At 34.8% G+C, this 18361-nt stretch overlaps 1 protein-coding gene across 1 annotated transcript in view; it reads right to left on the bottom strand.

Annotated features, from left to right (window-relative positions):
- The window catches only part of LOC142336226 (transcriptional enhancer factor TEF-1-like), a 120166-nt gene extending 115265 nt beyond the window's left edge, over positions 1-4901 (bottom strand). The window contains exon 1 of the mRNA XM_075384900.1: positions 3832-4901. Within this exon, the coding sequence (XP_075241015.1) occupies positions 3832-3895 (64 nt within the window). The 5' untranslated portion in view covers positions 3896-4901. The remainder of the gene's footprint in view (positions 1-3831) is intronic.
- Positions 4902-18361: the final 13460 nt, after the last annotated feature.

Here is an 18361-nt window from a genome sequence, read left to right on the forward strand (position 1 = left end):
TAACATTCAATCAACGAAAAATTGTTCCACAGTACTCGAGCGTTTGAGTGATTGTAGAATGCTTGGACCTAAAACCATGCTGGCGTTTGTCTAAAACTTTCAATAAACGATCCCTAAATTTTCTATACAATAACTTCTCGAAAATTAAGGAACGCTCGCACAACATTGACACTGGTCTGGAATTTTTTATGTCAATTCTCGACTCCTTTTTACGCAGAGGTTTAATTATTGCTTTCTTCCAGCTCTCTGGAAACACATAATCAACTATAATTTTGTAATATATCTGAGTGAAAACTGGGCAAGTGGCACTGAAAGAGTGCTCGTGTCTTCTTTGAAAACAGATGCGAAATATTGATTGAAAGCATTGGCAATTTTCAACGATCCAGAAATACTGCTTCCACCAGAGTTCATTTTAGTGCGCAGATCAGGAATACGATGAAAGCCCTTAACATTTTGAAAACCTCTGCCAAAGTTAAACCTGCAAAGGAATTCAGATAAACTGTTTTATCTAGTTCAAGTGAATCAGCTAAATTCTTTTCGAGCTCATTTATGTTGTTCTCTTTTTGACGTCCTTTAGCTGTATTTAGAATATTCTCTGCTCAAATAGAATGAGACGAAAAGTAACAAGGAGCTTCACTTCGACTGCTGCTTTTCCGGGGAATAAAGGCCATACAACAAAAGTTGATTTCATCAAAAAAGTTCTGTAGTGTGGTTTATATCTCCTGAGAGAACGAAATATTTATTTTCGAAAAACCTGCAAAACGTTTTTTCATAGGCATTATCACTGCTCAGAAGCCTCCAATCAATTCATGGAAGGTTTACATTACCCACTATGAGCTCATTGATGGGATCTAAATAGTTTTTAACAACTTTTTCCATGAGCCGAACAAATTATTTCTTGTATATAGGCATCAAACAATACTTTTAAGCGATCAGGCGAATCATGAGGTTGATTATAAACATTTATAACAACTATTGCCTCCTCTAAATTGCAGAAGAGAGCCGAAGTTGCGAAGTGAAAAAGAAATTTAGCTAGGATTGTTTCACTGAAAACATTAATTTCTGTTTTCAAGCTAATTACAACTCCTCCATGGCTAACATTACGACAAGCAATTCTAATTATACGCTATAACAGTTTGAAATAAAGACACAGGTATGACGAACTCTCGAATCAAACCACATTTCGCTCAGACAGATAATCTCCGGTTTATGAACTTGAGATGAATATCAAGACCATATCTCCGATTAATATTCAACAAGCATCTAGAGTTTAAGTATGAGATTTTGAAACCTGGTAGTCATGAGTTATGGGCCTTTTGATCTGTAGACGATTGCACACTATTAGGGTTAAAATTTTCCCCGATAAATTTTTCTCTTATAAAGTAACTCTTGACCTTTAATGGAACTGTTTTTTTTGTAACCAATATTGTTTATCAGATTTGACTTCCGCTGATATAGTGTTTTTTTTCTTTTTTAGTCTTCAACGGAGAGAAATTTTACGACAACTCCAGAATCTTTTAACTTTGATACAGATAGAAAGATTGTTCTGAAGGCAAGCATTATGAATTTTCACTACAATAGTTCTGTTCGTCTCGTTTACTAGTTTCCCTAATCTGAAGCATTCGTGATTTACATTTTTCAGCCCCATTATTTCGCTCGAAAATAGATACTTGTTTTTTGTCTTCATTCATTGCTTCAGTTCTCGAAAGCTGGTCCTGATTCTCCTGTATTCCAAAAACTATTTTGTCGCTCAGGTGATTTTCCGATTGTTATTTTGAGGTTTTGTTTGGCTATTTTGCTTCAGAGTACCCACCCTGCTCTAAGTTTTTGATTTCATTTTGAAGCTGCTCAATATTAGCTTGGCAAGAGTTTTGTTTCAATTGGTTAATATCGTTTCTGATTTCAGGCAACTCTTGCTGAATGTGTGTATTAAGTGATTGAATATTATCCGACAAAGAATCAATATCGGCGTTTGTTACTGGAAGTTGACCTTTTTGCTCGCAATTTTCACAAGACCAACTTATGCCCTTAATTTTTCCCAAAACTGCCAAGTTGCTGTTTCTGAAACTTTTTCTGGAAAAATAACCTGTTTTTCCCAAGTACTGCACTTTGCATTACGCGCAAGACATTTTGCCCCGTAACTTTGTTCCGCTACAATGCACATATTGTACGCGCACTCTGGTTTAAGTTACCTCCGGGTTCCAACCCTCTACAGCATCTTCCCCTATGAAATGTGTTGGTTCGCTTTTAATTGTTACACCGAGCGCATTTGGGGGCTGGAAATTGTCCGTTGGGTTGGTATAATTTTTTTCATGAGTCAGTGTCTTCCCGAGGGCTTCGGCGTGATTGTTTTATTAACAATTCTTTCTAGAGGATTTCATCCCGCATATTTGCGATTTAATCTCGCATATTTGCGATTTTATCCCGCATATTTGCGACAAATACATCTCGTATCATGGTGACTTCAATTCCGCCCAACTCACATTTTGATGCTATTCCACATAATGTTGAATAGAGTTTTTCCGTCGTCTCGCCTCGTATCTGTCTTCCCGTCCGAAATTGGAATTTTTCATAGATTAAACTAATATCTCTTTGAAACAGTTATTCAACTTCGCGTAGAGTATCCGGTTAGCGTCCCTGTCGAGCCACTAAGCGTGGTCTTTTTGGATTAAATAGCTTATGACCATCTATCTGTTCCTAAGGCAAAAAAAGTAAATTGGAAACTGCTTTTCTTTGTTGTTCCAAACGGCTCGAGTTGTTCACCTCCGCCGATAATGCGGCGGTGGCCGTTGTACTCAGTGTTCGATCATACTTCAGATCTTCCGTAATAACATTAAGATTATCAATCAGTGTTTGGAAGCTTTCGATCCGTCTGTCCCAGGGAATTGGGAGATCTGCTGTACATTTGCGCCAAAACGGATTTAAACCCAATGGGTTCTTTTATTCATCTTTCTGTTAGCAGATCCTGTCGACTGCGCCATAATCTAACTCTACCTTAGTCTTCAATAATGCTTTTGTAAAAGAGACTCCAGAATGAGCAATGTTTGGTGTTTCAGGGCAAACGAGGCGACTGATAAAAAGCTTTCAACGGTGCTAATCCGTTGGCCGATAAAAGACTATATACAAAAGGATAAACACTAAAAAACTCTGTATCCATCAAGGATGAGCAACGAGGCAACAGGTTTACTTAGTGGCTTCAAATGATATTGCAGCGTAGATAGGCCATTTGTAAGATTCGAAATGAAATAAACCAATTTTAGCGCACTTTTCATTTGACTTTTAGTAGTAAACTGCCATTAGAATGTAGTAGGAATATGCCACCCCAACTTAGTAGTAAACTAACTAATATTGTGAGCGGGAAAAAATATAGAGCAAGCAAAAATTAGATGCCAAGCGTGATAAAATTCACTCGAAAAATCAAATCGATCACACAAAATTTTGCAAAAGAGGACTACAATAAGTGCACGTTAAAATAATTGCTGCACACTTCGTTCGCGAGCATTTTAGCAACATGAAGCGAGGATCACAAATGAAGGCAAGCTATTGAAGAATGACGTTTAATACACCGAACAAGCTTTCCATAGATCTATTTGCTTAAAAGCAAAGATACTGTTCTACAAGAGCTTAATTTATGGCATAAAAGAAATTTAAAATAAGAGCGCAATAGTCCGATCAACGATCAAATTTTTCAAATTTCATCTCATTCTCAATTTCATTCAGGTCGCTTAACATCTTTTTCCAAAATAAAATACGCTAAGCTGAAATGGGGTTATTCTTTACTCTTTTCTCTCGTTCTTCAAAAGTAAGGAAAGCATGTACTGAACTATTTACCTGGTGATGATTGATTGCTAGTTGTGACCACAGTAGCGGGTGATAATTCCTCGAAGTCCATCATTGGTGAAAGTTCTTGCTGGATGTGTACACCAATTACAGACAAACGTTGAAGGTTGAACACTGATTAGATGCGAGTGAAATATCAAGACTACAAATGCGACGCAAGTTGAGACCCCTCAGTTGCCGCACAAATTCAAGGACAATAAGTTTGTACCATGAAAAACCTGAAAATGTTTCTACTAGCGTCTTGAAGCTCGAGTCCAAAACTATAGTAAAATGTATCAATATCAACAACCAGTACTATTTTGTTGATCAAAACAACAATTTGCATTAAATTTCCACTGCACTCCTTGTTTTTAAATTTTGTAGACTTTCGGAGGTAAGTCGGTAAATAACAAAAGCAAACCAAATATTTAATAAACAAACCCTAATAACTTGCAAAATCTATTTTATGTGCGTGATCAAATACAGCAAAGGTTACCCGATAGCTTTGAAAATGTGATCACTACAATCAAGTTTAAAAGTATAATAGTGACCACAATATGAATAAAAATGGAGGAAAGAAGTTGCTTTATAGGGAATACATAAATTAGCCGCTGCTATACAACAGCGCACTTAAAAATTTATCAGCTCGCAAAATAAATTCAAATTTGAGTGCTAGGCAGTTGTTTCACACAAGATGAATAATTGATGACTTCACGCTTTTCCTCCCTGTAATGTTTACTCTATTTTTCTCACAGAGGCAGCTTACACTTCATTAGAAGAGACAATATAGTCCCATTTATTTTCCTAGTAGCACACTTGAACCGCTCAGGTATAACAACTGCTTCTCTTAGTGTAGCATATTTATTATCAAAACAGTATCACCACTAATCTGCAGCTTCTAGGTGCAACACTGTATTGCTAAGCAGGGAAATCATAAAGCATTGGATAAACTGTTACGAGATATTCGCTACCTTTCTCCCATCAACAAGCACCAATAACACACTTCACAACCAAATTTCTTGTCACAAAGAGACATCAAAAAGTCTAAAATTTCAGCAATTTGTGAACCAAAAGAAATTGAACAATTTTAAATTATTCTTCAATTGACTTTGTACCCGATTTACGGGAATGACTTCAATTACAAGCATGACCCATTGTTCGATAATGATAGTTGTTTAAGTTTACAATTTTCAGGTTCAAGTAAGAGTTCAGCTGTTTATGAACGACTGATGAGGCTGAAGTCCTAAAAGGGCTACTTTAATATTTGGAAGCAAACCATGAGAAAAAGCACAAAGTCGTCTTCGGCATTTGACAAGTCAAAACCTATTCGGGCAATTTAAAATCAGAGGGTAAAGCATCAACATCCATTCATTCAGCTTCAAAAAAGAGGAGAAAGAGCTTCAATCAAGAAAATAGAACAAAAGTTGCGCAGAAAGTTCAACAAACGCCAAATCTGATTCTTACAAAAGATCCAAACAAACGATAAGAATCAGTTGCACCGATTGGCCAACAATTAAGGTTTGAATAAGAAATCATAGTATTAGAAAACAAGGATGCTCGTTAATGTGCGTTCGCACATGATGTTCCGACCCGATCTCATCTACACTTTTGACTTAATTGTCAACCAAATGAAGAGATAACAAAAATAGATGTTTGAGTTTAAAAAATCGTTTAACAACCTAAATACTTATTGAATTACATAATGCCATACCTCATTAAAGCGCTAACGAAATCTCATTGAAAAAACCACGAGAAAAAAAACAAACAACAAAATAAGCAAAAACAAAAATTTCACGGCAAAAATTAAATATCTAAATTTGAACGCACCTAGTAACAACGCCAAAATGCAATCGGATAGAACGTTATCTACACAAATTTACTTTGTTCATACTATACAGCAGATTGAAATTTTCCCTAGTGCGACTAGGTAATAAAGTCGACAAAAGGAAATAATGAGGCGAAATTCAAATCTCAATCAACACTTTTTAAACCAAATAATTTCTAAAGTCCTGAAAATCATTAGCTTTTAACGAAATAATTCTTAATAAATTTACTATAGATTCATTATGAAACCAATAGGACCTGTCTTGGTTAGACTAAGCCATAGGAACGGACTACAGAAGCAGAAAAACTCAAGAAAATAAACAATTTGCGAAAACACAAAACATTGAAGCCGTTAAATTCATTACATATCAGAAAATTATGTATTCTTCTGTCATTTTTTATTCATACCAAATCAACTAAAATTATACTGAAAGATTAAATAAGTTCATTTGGGCCACAAATGAAAATCATTGGGATCTGTTATTACGCGAATGTGCTAAAAGAAGAGAAAAAGAAACACAAGTACAACACTAAAACTTTTACGCAAACGCATATTGTCCACAAACAAATAAACAGTTACAAAACAAAACCACTATACAGTTCATTTTCTCAAATACAAGAAATTGAATGGCTCCTCTCAATGATGAGAATAAGTTACAAGTTGACGAAAAGAACAAAAACTGAAAATTTTGAAAAATCATTGAAAATGCATAATATCAAACATTAGGCCTAATCGCTATTAAAATGACTGCCTCGGGTAACCCATCCCTTGTATCCCCAATTACAAACTTATGAGACCGGTCAGCATTTTACGGCTACCTAAAGATAAAAAATAGGCAAAAACCGCAAATTCCAAAAAAAACTGAGCAAGAAAAGTGTCGAAGCCATAAAATAACTTTTCAGTAAAAACTTTTCAATTATCAATTAATTTTTAACAGCAATGAGATTCTTTTTATCAATATAACTTCAAAGATAAAAAAATTTGAACAAATACATTAAAACCACGAAATTTCTGAGAAATCCCGTAATAAATTAAATTCAATTTCGTTCAACGGAAGGCAATAAAAGCGCTCGATGGGAGCAAAAAAGTTATGCCTCGGTGGGACGACAAGGATGTTTGTCATTAACAACTCATCGATGAGACATTAAATTAACTCATTGACTATGAAAACAACAACAAATACAGGCGAAAAACAAAAATTCAGTTGAAACAAGCGAGAAAAAAAAAGTCGAAGCCGTTTAAACCATAAGCTTTCCTTTGAAAAGTTTATATATGATCCAATGAACGTCTTTTCTAAGCCAATGGGAAAAAACAATATTAGGATAATGCGATGAGATTTCAGAAGGACCAAAAAAAATGTCACAAAACTTTCTAAATATCCAAAAAATTTATCAAAAATCGGGAATTGAAGTCATCAAACCATTAGTTAGAAGATAAAACCGCAAACTAGATTAACTTTGTTGAAGTAGAAAAGAACAAGTTCCGGTAAGTACTGAGACGTTTTAACAGTTCACGAAAATAAGTTAACGATTGGTTAATGTTCAAAATTGTTTTTGAAGTCTCAGCAGCCATTAAATTCAATAGCTTTCAACACAAGACAAGGATGTTTTTCATGAATGGGTATCAATAACATATCACAATAAGTTATGACTATGAGAACAAAAATACCGAAAACAAAAATTCATCAGAAAAGTGCGAGAAAATGTCGAAGCCATTTAAACCATAACATTTTATATGAAAATTTTGTCTATGCTCCACTGAACATCTTCTCAAAACCAATGTGAGCTATCAAATATAAGGATAATGTGATAAGATTTCAACAGGAACCAAAAAATATCCAAATATTTTATAATTGTTTTGAAATCTTATGGCATCGAAGTCATAAAACCAATAGTTAGAAGATAAAGCTGCTAAACAGATTAATTTTTTATAACAGTAGAAAGGATGGGGGTCCTGTCAGTACTGAGACTCACTTGCAGTTTACGAAAATAAGTTTTTGATCGGTTAATGTTCAACAAAAATTTGGAAAAATTACATATAGTCTTAACAGTCATTAGCTGTCCAATCAGAGCACTAAATAGCTTCATTAATGCTCATTGCGAAGCCTATTGCACTTTTAGTGAATGAGTCTATGCCGTAGGGCTCCAAAAATTTAGTAAAACCACGAAAAGAAAATCATAACTTCATTAAAAATTACAAAAACTCAGAGTTGAAGCCAAAAAAACATGTGCTATTCCTTGAAAACGAGTTTTTTGTTCATTAGGCTTCATTTGACTGTAAATCAGTTTTATCATTAACCAAAACTGGAAATGAAAAGCGACCAGTCTCTAGGTGATATAAAAGAGGAAACAATATGAAGTTTTCTAAAACAAAACAGCTCTCAAATAGAATTCGATTTTTTTTTCATAGTAAACTTCCCTATGAGACTAGAACTGGTCCTTTTATCACCTTTCGTCTATTAGGATTACAAAAATAATTCAATTTGTGGCTTGAAATGTAATTTTGGATTAAAATTTTTATAGAAGATCATAATCTGAAGAAAAAACATAACCGACTAACGTCGGGCGAACGACCGGCGAGCGGTTGGCTTAGTCAGTAGCTAGTCACGGGGGGGGGGGGGGGTGCACCGGGGGCTGATGGGGGGGGGCAACAGCGCGGTGGGGGTGGAGGTAATAGTGGCGGTGGGGGGTCAACAGGGGGGGGGGGTGGAGGTGTCTCAACCTCTAAGAACCGCCCTTCACACCATAAGTATAAGTCTCCAAAACAGTTTGAGCTGAAACAGAGCTGAAAGGCTCTAAGAGCACTTAATGCCCGCTGGGCGTTACCTGTTTATCCCGTTTTTGAGGACGAAAAGTCAAAAGCGTCAAGCGAAAAATCGCATAAAAAAAGACCGACAGGACTAATATAATTGCTACAAACTTCGTTTGAGAGCAATTAATTACACTAAGAGCGAACGAAATGATGCCAAATATCACGTGTTCACACAAAATAACTCGATGACTCCTCGAAAAAAACTAAATTCAAAAAATTTTTTTTCAATTTCAAATTCTGCGTTAGACGAGCTTTTTAATAATACCACTCACATTTCTCTACGATGAATATTTCGATCGGCCAAAATTGTCTGAACTAAAAAAACCCATTTGAATATATAGTTCCTCCCCCACAAGTGGGGTGGGAACAAAAAAGAGGATCTGTTATCCGCGTTCGCATAATGTTCAGACTCAGCTCATTTACAATCTTTGCTTAATCGTTTGCAAATAAAGTAGAGATAGATAACTTTCAATATAATGCATAGTAATGGACTCTCAAGGATGTATTCACAAATATTGACAGACGTAAATACCAATGCAGTTATTATTTTAATTGACTAGCCTGGACAAAAAATGAGCTGAACAAAACTTCTGGTTAAAAATGGAAATGAAGGTAACACAATTTTTCAAGCAGAAGAAAATCACTATCAAGTGAGCACAAAACTTTGCCAAAAAACAAAAAAAGAGCTTCTGAACTCAAATTCTATCCCAACTCAACCAACGAAAATGACCAAAATATTAACTTGAATACTAACACTTTCACTTTAAAAGCAACCTTTGATGGTCAACAAATCAAATGACTACATACTCAGGGAAAAGCAAGGAGGGAAAAATTGAAATGAGAACTTTTCTCTGAAAACTAGTTGTTTAAATTTCAGCCATAACAAGTTGATGAATTGTACAATTCGGGCCTCAGAGAACAAACACCAACAAAAACGTGAGCAAATAGCAAGAAAACAACATTCGAAAATCCCATTCAATGTTCTCTAAAATTAACCTAAAAGAACAGCATAAACCAAAAAATCGTTAAACACTTCATTCTATTCAATATCTAAATCAGATAAAATTGTTTTTATTCCAATATGCAACAAAAAAGGCTTATGAAAAACAACAAAGGAAAGATTGATCAAAAACCACTAAAATTGTTCATTGTTCAAAAAACATGGTCTCGTAGTAGACCAATAGTTTTAACCTGAAAGCACTAAATGAAAAAAAGCCGCCTTCGAGATCCAACGAGGTCCGTTACAATTCGAACTGAATCTGTTTTTTGAACCAACACCATCAAAAATTAAGGTAAAACTCAAACTTACTATTTTTTTAGTAGCAAACATTAAAGTAAAAAAACCATTAGATAAAAACTAAAACCACGCAGAAAAACTCAGATACTGGATGGTACAAGTCAAATAAATTGGCCTCTTGGTTTCTTAACGCTGGATCAGAGGAATGTAATATACATCGAGGAAGACAAATGTAACAAAAAAATAGCTTGCCAGTTCTCGAATTACCACCCAAGATGTTGAGAGAACTTAGGACATGAGTACCATTATTTTACGGCAAAACAAGCATTTCATTGTCAACAAAACATTTGAGCCTACATAAGCCCAAAAATCAGATTTTTTCGAAATTTATTAGATGTCAGATGATCAAAACACGAAATAAACACCAAAACAATCAGAATATATTATCATACTACTTCAACAAAGTTCACAAAACGCGTGGCGGCAAACACTACACGTTCACAAAAATTAAACAAATCAACGAAAACAACAATAGACTGATATTTGCCAAAACAAACTACTTTTGAAAATTAATGGTTTCAAATCAAATAGAACATTCAACCATTTATTCAAACCGATCAAAACCAAAAAAATATAGCAAGCACTGCAAACTGTTAAAAATTTATATTGAAAAACGAATCGAAAAAAAAACATTACTAAAGATGTTCGACAATACATAATCTCTCAGTAAAAAAAAACAACTAAAAATTAAAAGCACTAAGTGATTAAAGAATGCCATATTATAGTGCCTCATTTGGAAACCAAGGAGACCTGCCAACAATAGGGCTTAGAAAAATTAAAAAAGAACAACATGTACAGTCAAAAACTCACTTATGAATACCCAGTGTCAAAGCCATAAAAACGATAGGCCTTAAAATAAAAACATTTAATAGGTCCGCTTTGGCAAACGTACCTTCAATTAAAAGTCATTATGACCTGTCAATTGTGCGACTATATGATAAGACAACAAAAAGAGCAAAATATTCAAATACTTTTTGAAAACAGTGTCAAAGAAAAAAATAGTAGCGGCCTGTTGCTCGATTCCAAAAAGGCGTATATGCACCATTGAAACCAATATCTTAATCTTTATGGAATGAAGAGAGAAAAGATAAAACAGATAAATTGCTACAAGCAAGTTGATCAGATTTCACGTGGGACACAAAAAAAACAGCTGATGGAAAAACTGACCAACTTCTATCTGGATATCCCATGTAAGTAAGCGTGTCAGTTTATCCAAAACAGATCTAATTAACTTCTGATAATTACGCGTCGACTGATAATCAAAAGAAATGGCCAAAAAACGTTGACTAAAATTGGCACCAAAAACAGGCAGATTACGATGTAAAATTGTGTTTTGAGCGTTAAATTTTTTAGTTTTAAATCGAATAACATTTTGTGCTTTAAAATTTTTTTGAGTGTATGCTTAATAATAAAAGTAAGTTGGCACCCCTAGTTTTAAGAAGTAAAAGTTCAGTTCCTGAGGCAATATGAAATTCGGATAATACGCAATGATAACCAGATACCTCAATGTAATTTGATGTGCCCCATCCAAGTTTCACAGTAAAAAGAAGGGTGTCACAATATCACTATTCATTCACATCTTTTCTCTCTCTAATGTTTAAAACAAGTAAAAACTTTGCCATAGCTGAACAAAGCTGAAAACATTACATCTTTGAGACTCATTTCTTTTTTTTTGTGAAACTTAAACTGAGTTCAGCAGCTTAACAATTGAATTTCTGGTAAGTCAACGTTGCATTTTATCCGACTTTCATAGGTAGGCGAGAAGACTAGTGTAAGGAATCAATGGTGTAAAAGCAGTTCTAGCAATTTTGTTACAAGTAGCAATAATGCCTCAAACAGTCAAATCATTCAAGCCAGCGAAAGAATACTGGAGAACAAACAGTCAAGAGAAAAATTTGTATAAAAAACACAGGTTTGTAATAATTGCTTCGAACTTAACCGTTCCTCTCTTATGAGGTTGCGTCTATCAAGTACAATGCATCAGAAGCAGTTTTTACGTCTATCTCAGCTGAGTTTGCAAATCAGTATTCTTCGCGGTCCCTTGGTGTACTTATATCCTCTCCTCTAGTTGATCTCAACTAAAAAAAGATATGTGTTAACATAATCTATTTGATAATTGTGTGTCATTTCTCAATGATTTGATTACAACATTAGCAGGTGTAAGTAAATCAAGGTCTCATTAAACGGACATCTAATGCCACCAAACGTGCATTAATATATCAACTATCTACGGCAGTGTGCTAGTCGTAATGCAGTGGCTTATTTCAGCGCTGTTTCTGAATCGCTCCTTGCTAGCTGAGGTTTGTCCTAAGTTCCTCAACATTGTCCATTGCCCGATTCAATTTAAACAAAATTCTCAAACATTTACTCATTTTCAAATGGGTGAGCTAATTTACGATGGATACAAAAATCATTGAAAGTTCCAAAATTGAGACGAAACTACAGAGCGGAAAAGTTGTTAAGAATCTCTTTCCCTTTTTCATTATTAAGAGGCTAATATTTGACTGCACATCATAATTGTCGCTAAGAATCAACCATAACTGAATTCCCTCCAGATGACCGATGGCTCAGATTTAACTGAAAGTTTTAACTGAAATGGATCTATTATATAAAACCTTTTATATTAATTTGCCTTGGAGCATATATGACAGAAATACCTCTCATTATTTAAAAGAAACATCGAAACCCAATGGGTGTTCGAGTCAATGTTACGATTGACCACAATGACAATACTGAGGGACATTTATTAACAAACTCTTCACAACAGAGAAACCTGCACAATGAAAGTAGCCGGTTTCCACCTCTGCAAATTTCTCAAAAGTAAAAATGTCTCACATAATCCACAACTTGGAATCCCTTCATAAAAAAATAATATAACGCTTATTTACTGGTCCAAAAAGCGAACTCTCTTCCCGCTCCCTTTGGTTTTGAGTGGACGTTTCATTTGATTCGAAGGTCTATTCGTTGCATGTGAGCGCGACTTCTTGCCACTATTTAATGATAGTCAAAACTAATGCAATAAAGCTTTAGTGCATTGTATATAACTCGGTGCTATAACGAGTCTGTAATCACTAAATTATTTGTAAATTTATCGTATTAAATGATGGCTTATAGTTGAAACTGGCAACTGTAATCCAGTGACGTTTAAGGCACTACACTTAGCATCTGATCGAGAATTAGCATCTAATTTGGACTTCTGATAAAGAATTAAACGTTTGGTTGCAAAACATTTTTAATCCAACACGATTGCAACAAACAAAGCTCTGCTGAATTTAAAAATGTGAAAAACCGAAAAATACACTCAGCATGGCTGTGGAAAGCCGTGTTGATCCACCTGTCCATCTCGATGCTATACGACGCCTTTAAAAAATAAACTGAAAGGAAAGATGTACTTTCACTTTCGAAGTTCAAAATTTATCGAAGCACTCCCATAATTCTACCAAGCAAGTTGCTGGCTTCCATTAACATGCGACACATTTATTCTTTCTTTATATTGCAACATTTTGAGGCGCTTGCGTACACATTAGCTATAAGGAATTTCATTCCTGTACAATTGGATGAACAATTGTTACAGTAATAACTTTAATAACTTGTTTAATTTTACAACAATAACTGAATTTGGCAAAAAAAACTACATAGATTGAAGCGATTGCACGTGCAAATGACATGAAAGTTTTAACAAAAAACTTCAAATATAGCTGGCGCAATTCATTCTGGATATTTTATACAGTTCTCGATTGATTATCACACAATGTAAACCCGAAGTTAATTATGTTCAACATGCAAGTGCGCAATAGCGATAACTGCGCTACTTTTCTTACACTATCGACCTTCCCATTTATGGTTGTCCTTTTTCCTTGTCAATTGATTGATCCACGCCAGAATTTAACACGTTGAAACTATTCACAAACTTTGCTGCTCCAACATTTTTCAAAAATGGGAGAATGTATATGCGAGGCCGGCTTTTTTCTTCAGTCAAATTTTCACTTTGTTTCGCATCGTAGAGGAAAAAGAGAAACATCATTTTGTAGCCCGTAGAGGCTACTTTTGATTTTTATCTCAAATTGAGAAACAGGAGAAAAGAATTGGGGGTTGAGAGGGAGACTGGCGGAATTAACTAATATTATTATAGTTTTGATGAGACTGTAATTAACTTAATAAAAACTACAATCGATAATACAAACTTAATTATTTGCACTCGAACGAAGCTTGAACCAATTAGTGTAAACGTATGCAAATTTTTGCCTGACCGTTTTGACTTTTTGAGTGACTTTTACGCACTTGACTTTATGCGTGATCTAAATTTCTCTCTCATTAACAATTTCAAGCAACTGAACCCAGATAAAGGCAGTTTATTACTAATAATCAAATGAAAACTGCGCCGAAATTGGTGTCATTTCAGTTTAAACCTTAATAGTGTTATATAACCTGTAATGACGTCATTTGAAGCCCCTAGCGAACATGTTAGCATCCCTCAGGCTACCCCCACCCCCCTGAAGCAGGCTGCAATTCATTAGAGCTCCCGCTGGTCGTTCGAGAGTAATTCTTTCAACGTTAGTCGGTTAATTTTAAAATTGAAACAAGTCAGAATTTTTTGATAACTTCATTGAAAAAAGCTGATTTTTCCTTCGACGAAAAACTTTTCATCGTTTCTTTCTTTTCCTCCTATTACATATTTTAGTTTTTCACCTTTTTGGAGTTTAACTGGTTGCCGAGATACAATACACTAATTTCCGACAAAATACACTAACTCTGCCTAAAACCCATGTACACTTGAGAAACTGACTTAAATAGATGCTAACATAAATGACACAATATGGGATACTGGAGTCAAAATCGGAGAACATAAATTCTTGAGAAAAGGCGTCCATTTTAATTTTAAATTCTGTTACTGTTCCTGACGTATAAATTTGCCTCAATCTTCAGCTCCTTTTTCACCTCAATCTGACTGGCAATTTCAGGGAAAGGAAATGTGACGAGGTCATCAGAATTTTACTGCTTTGAAGAAAAACACAAGAACAATAGAAAACAAAATTCTTCAGAGAAAAGCTGCCCTTTTCAACTTGATCCTGTTCATTGTTCCCGATACTTAAAGTGATGTCCAAACTCGAATGCCTCCGGAGAAGTGCAAAATGAGATTAGAACTTGCAAATATTTTTTAAGGGTTTCATTAAGCTTTCAGGTACAGAACTAATTATTTGAGGAATGACAGAAATTTAACAAAAAAAAGCAACCACTCGAAGAAACATCAAACTAAGTCTTTCCTTTTTCAAGATCCTTGCCTTCAGAGATTTAAATCGATTTTGATGGTGGCACTTGCATACACAAACTGGTCTCAAAATGATTGATTTTTGACTCAATGATATTTCTGAATAGCCTTTACATGTTTTCACCTCAAACAGAAAAAGCTGAAAGTTTTGAAATAATTCGCATATTTTGTTAAGTTGAAAATTTGCAGTGCTACGACAAATTAAACATGACAATGAAATAAGCAATAATAATTTGGGTAGTCCTCCGTGCTCATTCATTCTGAAGGGTGACAGTTCAGCTCAGAGATTTAAAAAATTATATCCTTTTATACAATCTAAACATTTCTTAGCACAAAAACAACTGTCTCTATTTTATCGACCAATTTTACTGGTACACCACATCAAGAAGCTTGCAACCCAATGTTTATTCTGACGAACGATTAAGCGAAATCCTGTCCACAAAACGCAAAAACTACTATTCGCGAAAAAAACAAATTGAGTAATACCTTGGTTTAACGTACTTACTCTTCTAACCGTATAACATAAGCCTTTAAAAAGCATTAAAGTCAAAACAAATCAATGCCAAAATGCACTAATCACAGCTTTGGAAATATCAGATATCTGTGAATTTATAATTTTATACCAACTTACTTATTATTTACCCGTATTTTACGGCGGAAAAACAATTTAATTTTCACCTCCTCAGCTCTTCAAATTCATGGGCCTCTGCTTATTGTTAAACTTGAATAATGTTAGCCCAACTTAAATAGATGCCATGAACACTTGACAATTCTACAAAATCACATTACTAAAACATTATGAAACTTTTCCTCATTTCCTGTTTCATTATATTTTTTTGTTTAACAAATTGGGTTATAGCGATAAAATAAAAAAGAACTAAAGGTTACTAATTCTATTCAATTAGCTTTGGAAAAAACACCCTAAGCTGAAAGTAGCAAAAACTGCACATCATTTAATGATAAATCAACAATCATTCGTTGTGTTATCAGTATAATTTCATATGATTAGTATATGTTGTCTATACTATCATTTTTCGAACAAGTAATACATTTTCTACAATCAATTTTTAAATGCCCAGAAAATTATGTGTTGGCACAACGAGGGCCAAAAAATATTATAACCCACCAGGTCAGCATTTCATTGCTTTGCGCCTGCTGAGATTGGAGAACAGCCATACAAAGAACAGATCAATTGTTCTAACTTTCCCAAATTTTTCATATTATCCAGAAAGTGTTTACGGAGCAGAGAATCAGACGTATGGACGAAAACTCTGAAAATTTCAACTGACTGTCATAGTTTCATTTCCGCTGATACACGCGGGGGACCAGAGGGTAATTTTTCTCCGTGTGATGTACTCTACCCGAAACACTAAACGCCACCAGATGCTCCAGTGCGTCATTCAGAACATTTTTGTCAGAAGCATTTATGATCTCCTCCAATAAAACTCACTCAATTGATCACAATTATAAGAAATCAATGAGTCAGCAAAAACAATTAAAAGATTAAGGCGAAGGCACATGATGCCTGCTTTGAATTTGCTTGCATGCTAAAATGGCTTTGAGTTTTAGCACTACCACCATAGATACTCCGCTATTGTAGCCATCCCAAGTTTTTCCCATTTTTTCAATTGACGAAAAAAATTCATTAAAAAGTCTTTAACAACGTCATGCACATCACAAGAAGTCAATTGAAAGAAATAGAACAAACAGTAAATGACACTATAATCAACGCAACCACTGGAATCAATTGTAGAAGCAGTAGTTGACTTGATAGAACGAATGCATTCATCAGTCAAATATGAAACGCTTAAGACAATTTTTACTCTGATAAAGAATTTAAACGAATCTTCACAGCACTCAAAGCTTGAATTTCTCAGCTTGGCAAAATGAAGCACGACTTCAAAACCACAAGCAAACACAAGAAAAAAAATTGCGTAGGCAAACTCAACAATTGAAAAATTCAATATGTCAATTTATTAACGCCGATGACGAGTTAAAAGTCAATGTGATCTAAAAAAAGCGGATAAAAACATTCAAGACAAGCAGGTGCATGAGGAATTTTATTTCTCCGTGATCGGATTCATATGTTACCATCATAATTTTGGTTTTGAAGTTGTGCCCGCTAACTCTCCCCGTGAATTTTCTTTTTCTTCCCACCGAAATTCTTTCAAACGATTGAAAAGTGTAAAATCAGTTGTTAGAACTCAAATGATGGGACACTTCCACGTCTTAATTTTTATGCTCAACCAAACAACAGCAATCATATATCAAATTTATAAATTCGAAAACTTGCAGTGCTGAAATTTTCTATAGTTTTGCCTAAACGCACTTTGATGCTCTTCGGACAACTCTTTGGCGCTGACAGGTTATGATGTCAAAGACATTCTTCTGCTTCGTAGTGCATGCTCAATTTACTACTACTTTGTGTACTTACTTCGGAAGAAAAAATTATCTTCCAGCTCTTTTGGGCCTTTTTAAGCTAACTCACCAGCATTATTAAAATTCATTTCATTTAGGTATCTGAAAAGTACTGCAAGGATAAGTACGAGGGCAAAAAATTCACAGAAGCTCAGAAAATTTTAAAAATCTGGTCTAAGAGAAACTACGCCTAGTTTGAAAAAAAGTTTGTTCTGCGCTGTGGGATGGGAAGAGCTTGAGGAACCCGCTATTAACTATGAGTGAAAACGCTGAACGGTTCCACCACTATCTTTTCAAATATATATTTTTTGCTAACTAGAGAGGAGCCAAAAGTTACTACCATATAGATAAGTTTTGCCGATTTCTACAAGTTCATTGCTTTTTCCTTTAAGGCGGCAGGAGAAATCTTTGTTCTGCTAAATGCTATGTTTTGATGAAACAGAAACTGGGTGGCAGCATAATACAGCTTACGGAAAAGAGTTCGCGTAACTAAGTGAGGCTGTCTCGGGCTATTGACCAAACGTGTTTGAAATACATCACTACTAAGGATACATAAAAACAATGTGAGATTAATGGCAAGTGAACTTGACAAAAAATGCATTAATTTTGTGATCTATAAAGGGTTAAATCTTAACTTTCTCATTGTTCGTGAGGTATAACGACCATTCTGTTGATCTCTGCTATCCGAAAACTCCTCTACCGATCATTGAAAGAGCTGCAACGTGGACTTCTCGGCGAATTTGTTCAACTTTCCTGAGTTCTCAACAACATAGTTGTATTGTTTCCTATGAAGTCAGTATCAACTTTTTATTGATTAACTTTTTGCTCAACTTTTCTCAACAACACGACTTTATATGAGGAACTTTTAAGTAGAGAATTGAAAAGTCTAATTTGCATGATGTGCACGGAAATTTCGAACGCT

The sequence above is a fragment of the Convolutriloba macropyga genome, chromosome 3 (assembly GCF_964194025.1).
Source record: "Convolutriloba macropyga chromosome 3, txConMacr16.3, whole genome shotgun sequence".
In the NCBI taxonomy this organism is placed as follows: Eukaryota; Metazoa; Xenacoelomorpha; order Acoela; family Convolutidae; genus Convolutriloba; species Convolutriloba macropyga.